Raw genomic sequence first — 12,061 nt, 5'->3', positions numbered from 1 at the left:
CAGATGGCAATTCCTGGGTAAGATGAGGGGTGGCATGGCCATGTGCTGCCACTGCCTTGCCACAGCCCACCACCAGTCTGGTGCAAAATGTCTCTTTAATGAGTGAGGGCAAGAAGCAAATGCGATGCAGCCTGTGAGGCCCGCCCTGGCCCCAGCAGCCCCCAGCCCCAAGTTGGATCCTGTCAGTCCAGGGAACTGAGCTTTCCCAGCATCCTTTGCCTCTGTTGGAGCCCAGGGTGCATCCATGCACTTCACACCATGTCCCAGCATTCCTCCTTGATGTCACCACTGCCTAGAGACAGCAGAGCTGCAGGGGCTGGGGCAGAGCTGGGCTTTGCCAGGAGCTGAGCCATTTGCTCACCAGGGAATGCTGCCTCTGAGCTGATGGCTAATTCCAGTTCCACCACGGGTGTCAAGCCCACCTTTGGGTGGCTGAGTTGGGTGCAGCTGTCAGTGCCTCCTGCTGGCAGGGCTGCTGTTGCTTTGCTATCTTGGGAGCTGCTTAGACCTGGTGGCTGGAGCTCTTGGACCTTTGCACAGCCAGACAGGCTCTCCTGCTGGGACGTCAGCGTGGCAGGATCACTGGAAAGCAGGCTGGGGAGCGGGCGATCCAGCATAGCCAGGCAGCTGCTGCTGGCCTCCATTGTCCCAATGATGGTGGCAACAACAGTACCTGGCTGGCTAGTGAGAGCCATTGGCTGGAGCAGGCTAGACAAGGAGTGCTGTGGGGCAGCAGGCAGGAGGGGGCCTGCTGCTGGGATACTGCTGCCCGGGCCTGGCAATGGCTTGGCAAACCCATTCATGGGGAACCCAGGCTGGAGCAGGAGCCTGTCCGGAGCAGGGGTGCTGCTTGGAAAAGGAGAACTGGCAGCATTTCCCAGGGCCAGCACTGTGGTGAGTGGGATGGGCTGGAGAGTCAGGGGTCCCAGCCCCAAGCACCCGGGCAGGAGCGGGGAGCTGTGGAAGGAGAAAGGAAAATGGTCACATGCTGGAGTGAATGTGCAGACTGGGCCCCGCCAACCACTGTAGGTGGGGGATGGGAAACCTGCCCCCCTCCTCCCCAGCCTGGCCTCCACTGCACCCCATGTCGTCCCTCCACTCACAGCTGGGGCACCAGCCCCAGTGCTTGTGACCCTAACCTGGAGCCTATGTGCCCAAGACCCTGTGCTGCCTGCCTCTGCTGGCACTGAGGTGTTGGCATTCTGATTGTCACCCATGCACCATATCCCCCCTGCCCTGCCCTGGCTCACTCAGCCTCGGGTCCCCCCAAACTGCCTTTCACTGTGTCCCCCGATCAGGCCTCCTACCATCTCCCCTTTCTGCCCTGCAGCGCAGCTCTCCTGCCATGCCTTGCTAGATCTGCCCCCTTTGGCTCCCATGCTCCTCTGCCCCTGCACTGTCCCACCAGCTGGGCTCCCTGTGACCCTGTTCCTGAGCCGCTCAACCCCTCAGTGGCATTCGTCTCCTCCAGCCCCATCATCTGGAGTAATCACTGGCCCTCCTTCCACAACCTGCCCGCCCTGCACCCAACTTCTCCAGAGAGCTGGCAGCTTGGCCACGGAGAGTACTGCTGCCTGGGTGCATGATGGCAGCCATGGCCCTGTGCCCAGGTTTGGCATAGAGGCTGGGCAGAGCCTGGGGCCCTGGCAGGATCCCAACTCCCCTTGCCCAATGCTGCTCTCAGGAAAGCTGGAGGGTCCTGCCTGCAGTGGCCATGGCACCTTCATCCTGCTGAACACAAGCTGCCACTGTGAGGGGCTGCCCTGGGGCAAACACCCCCTCCAGGGCCAGGCTCAGCCCTGGCCTGGAGGCTGGTCTGCTCCACTCAAGGCAGCGTAAATGCCAATGGTGAGCAAGGCATTGCATGGCCAGAGGGTCCATGCACCCCCCTCCCACTGCATCCACAAGGGGCTGTGTTGGGGGATACAGGCTGGGGCACGGCTGGCATTCCTCAGCCCTGCATGTTGCAGAACCGGCCCTTCCTCCAGGCACTTACCCCATGGCGTGGGCGGGTGGCTTGCTGGCCCCTTGCTGCACCTTGGGGGCAGGACATGGTGCAGCTGCGCACTCCCGAGGCTGGGTCACTGGTGCAGTCTCCCTCTTGCTGTGAGTGGGGGACACGGCCCTCTGGAGGGGGGCACTCTGGAAAGAGGGTCTTGCGGCCGAGTGGCTGGCTCTGGGGTTCACGGGGCTCACTGCTTCCCCCTCATCCTCAATCACCACCAGGTCCTTGGGCATGTCCTTGAACTGATATACCAGCCGCTGCCCCTCCACCTTGGCCAGAATGCCACGCTGGTAATAGTACCTGGGGGAGAGACCATTGCAGCATGAGCCCGAGATCTCCCCATCCCCCAGTGCCACAAGCCCACCCCTGCCTCCTCCAGTGCCAATACCCACCCCTCACCACTCCCCTGCATCCCCACCCTGGCCCCTGCACAGCCCCCTTACCCCATCAGTGCTGCACTCTCCCACACAGCTTCCCCCCACACTGTATCCCCCCCACCGCTCCCCTCTTGCCCCCAGCCCCTAGCTGGAGGGCCCTACCGCAGTGCCCGGCCCATGGTTTCGTAGTTCATGCTGGGTTTGTTCTTTTGCTTTCCCCACAGCCTGGACACTGCCTTGGAGTCCACCAGCTTGAAGATGCCCCTGTCTCGCTGGGTCCATTTGATGTACTTTGGGCAGGTGTTCCTGTCCTGGAGCAGCGCCAGCAGGAACTCCCACAGGTAGAGGGCATTACCTGGGGGGGGCAAGGCGGACATGAGGGGCAGACAGTGAACAGCCCTGGGAAGGGGCATCCCAGACCCTCCTCTCCTCTGAACTGCCCCCTGTGCTCAGGGCCGGCTCCAGGCACCAGCTTATCAAGCAGGTGCTTGAGGCGGCAATTCTGGAGAGGGGCGGCACTTTCAGGTATTCGGCGGCAATTTGGCGGAGGGTCCCTCACTCCCGCTCGGAGCGAAGGACCTCCCACTGAATTGCTGCAGATTGCGATCGCGGCTTTTTTTTTTTTTTTCCGGCTGCTTGGGGCGGCCAAACCCCTGGAGCCCGCCCTACCTGTGCTGAGGAGCCCAGTGCAGCCCCTGTTGTTCTAAGGGGAAGGCGTCAGGATCTTACTGAGTCCCGTGAGCCAGCCCAGTGCCCCATGCACCACCCCATCGCTAGCCAGAGTGCCCTCCCTCTGCAGCAGTAGCGAATGTAGGCCTTAGGTCCACAGCCCAGGCAGAGTGGAGAGCTGTTAATCAGAGCGCTGCGGGTGCGGGCCACTCCCAGCTGACGTGCTCCAGAGTCTCAGCTCTCCTTCACAATGGGCTCTAGCCCTCCTGGCTACAAGGAAACCGTCACCTCGTGTAAGGCACAGAGAGGAGGGACACGTCTGCCAAGACCAGCTAAGCAGCTCAGAGCTGCAGGGGAGACCGCTGGGAAATCCTCTCAGTATCAGCACTGTTAGTGTTCAAGCACCAAAGAGGAGGCGGAGAGGCCTGCATATAGCTGCACAGAACGTCATCGCCTGGGCAGACATGGACAGAGGGCAGAGCCTGGGGAAGTACAACCGCTCATTTTCTCCATTCTGAATCCTGCTACTCTGTGCAGTACGGACGCAGCCTCCTGGCCCAGGGATGTTAGCAGAGCCAGCAAGTTCGCCCAGAAGCCCCTGGCAGAGAGCGAGTCACCATTATCCACAGCAACACTGGGCTGCTCCTGTCCCACCAGGCCTCCCCTCATGGGCTGGAGGCTAGAGCTTTTCCAGGCTGCCATCCCATTCAGAGAGTCCAAGGTGAGAAGGGTCCACTGTGATCAGCTAGTCTGTCCCCTGCACCCCACAGGCCAGAGAGCTGCCCCACAGGAATCCCTAGGTGGTGAGGGAGGGCGCTCTGCTGCAGCTGCCGGGCTAGTGGTGGGCCAGGCCGTATGGGCCGGGCTCCCTTGTCCCTGAGTCAGACTGGCCAGGGGGCCCAGCCAGGCGGGAAGCATCTTCCATTCGCTCAGCAGCCTCTGGCTGATGATTTGCCCCATTAGGCGCTGAGCCAAGCACGTCTGCTCCCTGCCAAGCTACAGGAGCCATTTGCTGTGGCCCTGCCTGACCAGGCATCTCCTAGCCTGCCCCCCCTCCATGGCCCACTATGCTGCTCACTACCTTTGCCGTCCTTGCTCTTCCTGCAGATTGGAAAGCCTGGGGCGGTGATGGGGGAAAGGCAGCGGGGGGGCTTCGGCTTGCGACCTGCAAGGGGAAGACAGGGGAAAGGAAGAGCACTGCCCCAACCCTCTTACCACCCAACCTGCCTCTCCGTGGGTCTCCCCAGGCCATCAGTATTCTCACAGCAGGCGCTGGACCTCCTGCCCCTGCAGCATCCTCTGAGCGGGGCCTGGGCACTGCACCTCCCCTGGATTCACTTCAGAGAGCAGCTTCCCTCTGTCAGTGACTGTCAGGCTGTGGATACGGTTGTCTGTCCATGGACACACGCTGGGACTGTGCTGCGTGCATGGCCCAGAATCACTGCTCTCCCCACTGAAATGTAGGTAGCTGCCGTCTGCTGCAGGAAGATTGCCGCTGTTCAAGATCAGGACAGCGTGCGATCACTACAGCAGGGTTGCTGTCTTCCCAGCACAGTTCTGCACAGCACCACACCCACCTCCAGTGTGTCAGTGCCAGAGGAGGGAGGGGGTGACAGGCCAGCACTGTAGGGTTGGGTCTCAACAGTCACACAGCCAGTGATGGAGACAGGCTCCGCACAAAGGGCTGGCCATGCTGCTGGGCTCAGATCAGAGCAGCTAGTGGGGGTGATATTGTCTCCACACCCTGGTGCACAGTACTGGGTGAGGGTGGTGGGCTGGGGGTGGGGCCAGCATTGGCCATGGGGCGGGAGTGGGGAGGATATAAGATAATGGTGTATCTGACCCATCGTGGCGGAGAGGCAGGCAGACAGCTGGTTTGGCCAGTGTGTGGGGAGCTGCAGTGCAGGGAGTGGCGATGGAGATGGGACGCCTGGGGCTGGCTGGGCAGGGCCTTGGGTCAGGGTTAAGGCTGGTAGCTGAGACTTGCGGGGATGTGGCAGGTGCATGCCAACGAGGAGGCTGGCTCTGCACCAGGTGCTCCCCGCCAACAGAACAGGACATGTCACTGGCCCGAGGAGCCCTGCAAGGAGAGGAGGGCGCAGCACGCGCAGGATTTAGGGGACGCAGGTTACCTTTCCTCCTGGGCTGCTTCCCTGTCTGCTCCTTGGTGGACCCAGCCATGGGATTCTCCTCGTCCCCAGACCTGCGCAGGCCATTGGCTTCCCCCGGGCCCAGGGGGCAGGCTTCTCTGTCCAGGGAAACCCTAGTGCTGCCAACTACAAGGGATACAATGGGAGGAAAGCCTGACTGAACATGGGGCACCAGATCAGCAGCACGCCCCCAGGACCCTCACTCAGGCTGGGCCATGCCAGCAACTCCCCTGCCCACCAAGATGCAGCCACCCTGAAAGAAGGCCTCTAACCTACACATAGACCCTATCTAGGCGTGAGCACCCTCCAACCCTCCTACCCCATGCACAGGAGGGGAGAGCCACCTCGCCCTGATGCTCAAGAGACCCCCATGGGAGGGGAACGCCACCACCCTGTGAGAGGGCAGGGGCCCTCGTAGTGCCTTATGAGAGGGGAGGGCCCCCAGTCCCTCCTTCCCATGAGAGGGGAAGGGCTCTTGTCCTGCCCTGTGAGAGGGGAGGGCCCCCAGCTCTGTCCCCACCACAACCTAAGAGGGGAGGGCCACTGCCCAGGAAAGGCAACTCACGCAGGCGCTTCTCATCCAAGATGTTGTTGGGTGACTCCACCCAGAGCAGGCCCTCGCCAGCTGCAATGGGGGGTAACGGCTGCTCAGCGTCACCTGCAGAGAAACAGCCTATGTCAGCCCCCCACACACACTTCAGGAGGGAATGGGACCACCCTGGGGCACCCACCTGTTGCCAGGCTTTCCAAGAGCCCAGCCCCCAGCAGCACCTATTGTTTCCATTGGGATGATGGAGCCATTCCCCCTCTCGGTGCAGGCTCCATGCAGACTCTGGCAGGCAGTGCTGCACAAGGTTTTCTTAACCCCATGAAGGCTGGAGCCATGTCACTGCCCCTGCCAGTGGAGATGGTGGTGCATAAACATGCAGCTTGCTAGCTGCAGCATCATATGCAGGGCTGGAGCTAGACTGGCTCTGCACACCAGGGGTCTCAGCAAAGGCCTGGCTTTTGGAGTCTTACAGGATCTGCAGTGACTGAAACACCCTCCTCCCCCTTATCCCCGTGTGACCCACCTGGCACTGTGACACTGTCCCCGACAACCTGCAGCTCGGGCTTGTCCAGCAGCCCATCTGCCATGATGCCACTGGGTACCTCATCCAATTCCAGCCCCGAATACACACACAGCAGGTCTGTGCAGGGAAGCTGCTCCTCCAGTGGGGCAGGAAAGGCTAGTGGGTCATCGAGCTGCAGGGGGACAGACATACATCACAGAAAGTGCAGCTTGAGACCATCCCCCAGCATGCTTAGCACCTCCCCCGACAGAGATCTCAGGACCAGCCATGTGATAGGATGCCTCAGGTGCAACCTGGAACTGTGGGACCACTGTGCCCCCTTAACTCTCCAGCCTGGGCTGTATCTCCCAATGCTTTGCTAGTGACAAGCAGCAAACCCCTCCAGGCACTGTTATCACTCAGCACAACAGCAGGGGGAGCCCCACACCCAGCTGGGTTGCACGAATGCTCCCTGAGCCACTCACGAATCACACAGAGAAAGGCACCAGCCAATTCCCCCACAGCTTCCCAGCCTTGCACCCCAGAGCTGTACCATCTTGCCCTGGTCAAAAGCCTGACCAGTGCAAATTTATTACTCAGTCTGCCCCTCCCTCAATGTGGAGAGGTCATGCACCAGCCTTTGTAACCTGAGCTGAGATTTCCCAAGCACTTGAACCAAATCAAACTGTTTTAGGTAAAATAGAAACTAGATTTATTAACTACGGAAAGATAGATTTTAAGTGATTATAAGTGGTACGCATAAGAGGTCAGAGATAGTTACCAATGAAAATAAAAGATAAGCACACAATCTAAATCTTAAACTGTATTACACTAGGCAGTATTTGGATCAAGCAATTTTCTCATCCCACTGGATGTTACAATTCTTAATACACAGGCCTCCCCTTAAGCCTGGCCCAGTCTCCTTAGTTAAAGTTTTTGTCTTCTCAGTGTTCCTGTTGCTTCCAGTGTAGGTGCGGGAGGTGAAAGACCAAGGCATGCTGCCGCTGTTCCCTAGTTTTATCCTCAGTCCATGTGTCTAAAGACTTCTGCAGACATGTCCTGGTGGGCTTTGCTGAGTCACTGGGCTGGGCAATCCCCAGGGTGTGGTCTTGTGCAACTGAGTCACAGAGTTGAGCAGTCCCCATTGTGTGGTGCTTGGGCAGCTCTCATTGAATTGTAAATCCCTTGATTACACTCCCTTGCTGATTAATGGTAGTTGAGCACCCTCCTGGGAGGGGTCCTTTGTGTGTCACTAGCAAACTTACAACACATTTCAGTAACAACCGTACAGCAAAATCTCATAGCTTCATACACACTAACGAGAGATATTTGGACAAAACAACAGGTTTCAGCAGATCATGACCTTTCCTAGGATATCTTACACGGCATGCTTTGTACAAAACATATCACAGTTACATGACGGTGGTGAATATGGAGGTTCCAGGGTTTTGATTTGAGGTACAGGGTGCGACACCCATAGATTCCAAACACACCTCTCCAGGGGCAGGCACCCTTCCTGAAACGCATCGTACCCCATGCAACAGACAGTCATTCTCTGGGTTGAAAGGAGGGACAAGGAACCCCAAGCCGCTGCACAGCTCCCACCCCTCAGCGGCTCTGCTGCCTGGCTGCACAGAACCCCCACCCTCACCTCTGCGTGCATGGCTGGGCTGTGTAGCTATCATGGCAGCCCCACCCCACAGTAAGACACTCCACACACTCCTAGCAATGCCTAGCTGGGGACAAATTCCAGACTGCCAGCACTTGGATTCGCTGCTGCATGACACGCTCCTGTTGGGTCACTGCGAGAGCAGTCCTGACCCTTTCCAGAGATGCAGGCACAGGGCCTGCTCTGGCACCCAGGAGCACTGCTCTGAATGCAGAGTAAGGGCCCCACAGGCTGGCTGGTCACACCATAGCTGAGAGCAGAAACTGGCCAGAGCAAGGGAGATGCAGGCACATGCCACTGGAGGGCAGCACTGTGTCTTCTAAAGAAGCATCCTGGAACAGGGGCTTCAGAGTGGCAGCTAACCACTGGTGGAGAGTGCAGTGCTCAGCCTGGTCTACACTACGCGTTTAAACCGATTTTAGCAGCGTTAAACCGATTTAACGCCGCACCCGTTCACACTACGAGGCCCTTTATATCGATATAAAGGCCTCTTTAAACCGGTTTCTGTACTCCTCCCCGACGAGAGGAGTAGCGCTAATATCGGTATTACCATATCGGATTAGGGTTAGTGTGGCCGCAAATCTACGGTATTGGCCTCCGGGCGGTATCCCACAGTGCACCACTTACCGCTCTGGACAGCAATCTGAACTCGGATGCACTGGCCAGGTACACAGGAAAAGCCCCGCAAAGTTTTGAATTTCATTTCCTGCTTGCCCAGTGTGGAGAGCTCATCAGCACAGGTGACCACGCAGAGCAGCTCATCAGCACAGTTAACAATGCAGTCTCCTGAGAATCGAACAAGAGCTCCAGCATGGACTGCATGGGAGGTACTGGATCTGATCGCTATATGGGGAGAGGATTCAGTGCTAACAGAACTGCGTTCCAAAAGACGAAATGAAAAAGTATTTGAAAGAATTTCCAAGGCTATGATGGAAAAAGGCCACAGCAGGGACTCAGTGCAGTGCAGAGTGAAAGTTAAGGAGCTCAGACAAGCCTACCAGAAAACCAAAGAAGCAAACGGAAGGTCCGGTGCAGGGCCAAAAACATGCCGCTTCTACGCTGCGCTGCATGCAATTTTAGGGGGCTGTGCCACAACTACCCCACCCCTGTCCGTGGATTCCGAGGTGGGGGTTGTAATCTCAGCCATGGCTGAGGATTATGCGGACGGGGAAGATGACGATGAAGAAGGTGAGGAGGACGACCTTGCAGAAAGCACACAGCACTCCGTTAGCCCCAACAGCCAGGAGCTTTTTCTGACCCAGACGGAATCATCCTCCCAGCCCTCCCAAGCCACTATCCCAGACAATGAAGCCATGGAAGGGACCTCTGGTGAGTGTACCTTTGTAAATATAAAACATGGTTTAAAAGCAAGCGTTTTTTAATGATTGATTTGCCCTGAGGACTTGGGATGCATTCGCAGCCAGTAAAGTTACTTAGAAGTTTGTTAACATGTCTGGGGATTGAGCAAAAATCCTCCAGGGACATCTCCATGAAGCGCTCCTGGAGGTACTCCAGAAGCCTTTGCAGAAGGTTTCTGGGCAAGGCAGCCTTGTTCCGTCCACCATGGTAGGACACTTTACCACGCCATGCATGTAGCAAGTAATCGGGTATCATTGCATGACAAAGCATAGCTGCGTATGGTCCCGGTGATTGCTGGCTTTCAAGAAACATCCGTTCTTTATCTCACTGTGTTATCCTCAGCAGAGTGATATCGTTCAGGGTAACCTGGTTGAAAATCATGAATTTAATTAAGGGGACAGAGATGCCCATTTTCCTACTGGGTTCGTGGCCTGCTGCTTAAAAAAAATCCTTCCTTGCACATAGCCAAGCGGGGGGGGGGGGAGGGGGGGAGGGGAGGAGTGAAATAGCGATGAGCTTTTTCGCGTTTGGCTAGCAGGGATCCAGCTACTAGCCACGCGGTGGGGGGGGGAAGGGGGGTGATTAGCAATGAGCTTTCATGATACCAGCCATGCGGTGGGGGGAGGGGTAAAGCACTGTATATATGAAGGCTGCAGAAGCCGAAAGACAGTGGCTTACCATGGCCACATGCAAGCTGAATTCTGATGCCCGGACCTGCGTCTGTGAGATCTGTAACACCAGAGCCGCAGGCACTCAATATTAAGATGCAAAATGCGACCTTGTAGTGAAATCACATGTGCTATGTAAGGTGAATAGTGCTGTTCACTGTGAAAGAGTATAACCATTGTTCTGTAAAATGTATCTTTTTAAATACTTCGCTCCCTTTTTTCCCTCCCTCATGCAGCTGCAAATTTTTCAAGCCTCCCTACTCCATCCCAAAGGCTAGCTCAGATAAGGCAGCGGAAAAAAAAGACGCGAGAAGAAATGTTTTCCGAAATCATGGAAGTGACCCGCAATGAAAGAGCACATCTGAATGAGTGGAAGGACGTGGTAGCAAAGCACAGGAAAGATGCCAGTGAACGTGAGGACAGGAGGGACGCTCGAGATGAGAGGTGACGGCAGGAAGATCAGAGGTGGTGGCAGGAAGATCAGCGATGGCGGGATGCAGCTCTGGGGCTACTGCGTGATCAAACTGACATGCTCCGGTGTCTGGTGGAGCTTCATGAACGGCAGCAGGATCACAGAGTGCCGCTGCAGCCCCTGTATAACCATCCTCCCCCCTCACCATGTTCCTTAGCCTCCTCACCGAGACGTGTAAGAACGCGTGGGGGGAGGCTCTGTGCACCCGCCCACTCCACCCCCATGGACAGCCCAACCAAAAGGCTGTCATTACTGTGAAATTTTTTAAGTGGCCTTTTCCTTCTCTCCTATCCTCCTCCCAAACCACACCCGGGCTACCTTCTCAGTTCTCTCCCTCTTTCTGTAATGAATTAATAAAGAATACATGATTTTTAAATGATTGTGACTTTATTTCCTCAAGCAAGCTGTAATCGAAGGGGGAGGGTGGGTTGCTTACAGGAAATGAGTCAATCAAGGGGGGTGGGGGTTCATCAAGGGGAAACAAACACAGCAGTCACACCCTACCCTGGCCAGTGATGAAGCTCGTTTTCAAAGCTTCTCTGATGCGCACCACTTCCTGGTGTGCTCTTCTAATCTCCCTGGTGTCTGGCTGCGTGTAATCAGCGGCCAGGTGATTTGCCTCAGCCTCCCACCCCGCCATAAAGGTCTCCCCCTTACTCTCACAGAGATTGTGGAAAACACAGCAAGCAGCAATAACAAAGGGGACACTGGTTTGGCTGAGGTCTGAGCGAGTCAGTAATGTGCGCCAGCGCGCCTTTAAACATCCAAATGCACATTCTACCACCATTCTGCACTTGCTCAGCCTGTAGTTGAACAACTCCTGACTACTGTCCAGGCTGCCTGTGTATGGCTTCATGAGCCATGGCATCAAGGGGTAGGCTGGGTCCCCCAGGATAACGACAGGCATTTCAACACCCCCAACTGTTATTTTATGGTCTGGGAAGTAATTCCCCTGCTGCAGCCGTTAAACAGAGTAGTGCTTCTGAAGACGCGAGCATCATGAACCCTTCCTGGCCATCCCACGTGGATGTTGGTGAAACGTCCCTTGTGATCCACCAGTGCTTGCAGCACCATTGAAAAGTACCCCTTGCGGTTTACGTACTGGGTGCCCTGGTGCTCCGGTGCCAAGATACGGATATGGGTTCCATCTACCGCCCCCCCACAGTTAGGGAATCCCATTGCAGCAAAGCCATCCACTATGGCCTGCACATTTCCCAGAGTCACAACCTTTCGTAGCAGCAGCTTAATGATTGCTTTGGCTACTTGCATCACAGCAGCCCCCACAGTTGATTTGCCCACTCCAAATTGATTCCTGACTGACCGGTAGCTGTCTGGTGTTGCAAGCTTCCAGAGGGCTATTGCCACTCACTTCTCCACTGTGAGGGCTGCTCTCATCTTGGTATTATGGCGTTTCAGGGCAGGGGAAAGCAAGTCACAAAGTTCCATGAATGTGCCCTTACGCATGCGAAAGTTTCGCAGCCACTGCGAATCGTCCCACACCTGCAAAACTATGCGGTCCCACCAGTCTGTGCTTGTTTCCCGGGCCCAAAATCGGCGTTCAATGGCTAGAACCTGCCCCATTACCAGCAGGATCTCCAAAGCGCAGGGGCCCGCGGTTTGAGAGAATTCTGTGTCCATGT

General features: G+C 56.7%; 1 protein-coding gene across 6 annotated transcripts in view; it reads right to left on the bottom strand.

The window, feature by feature from the left end:
* Positions 1-78: 78 nt before the first annotated feature.
* Positions 79-12,061, bottom strand: part of ELF4 (E74 like ETS transcription factor 4) — a 43,813-nt gene continuing 31,830 nt past the window's right edge. For all 6 annotated transcript variants that reach the window (XM_045029285.1, XM_045029284.1, XM_045029283.1 and 3 more), the window contains 7 exons: positions 6,275-6,446; positions 5,767-5,859; positions 5,184-5,327; positions 4,133-4,216; positions 2,545-2,737; positions 1,997-2,305; positions 79-957 (listed from right to left, as the gene is read on the bottom strand). In XM_045029285.1, coding sequence (XP_044885220.1) covers positions 252-957; positions 1,997-2,305; positions 2,545-2,737; positions 4,133-4,216; positions 5,184-5,327; positions 5,767-5,859; positions 6,275-6,446 — 1,701 coding nt within the window. In that variant the 3' untranslated portion in view covers positions 79-251. The remainder of the gene's footprint in view (positions 958-1,996; positions 2,306-2,544; positions 2,738-4,132; positions 4,217-5,183; positions 5,328-5,766; positions 5,860-6,274; positions 6,447-12,061) is intronic.

This window comes from Mauremys mutica, chromosome 9, assembly GCF_020497125.1.
Source record: "Mauremys mutica isolate MM-2020 ecotype Southern chromosome 9, ASM2049712v1, whole genome shotgun sequence".
Classification (NCBI taxonomy): Eukaryota; Metazoa; Chordata; order Testudines; family Geoemydidae; genus Mauremys; species Mauremys mutica.
Note: the sequence above shows the minus strand (reverse complement) of the source record. Positions and strands in the feature narration are given on the sequence as shown.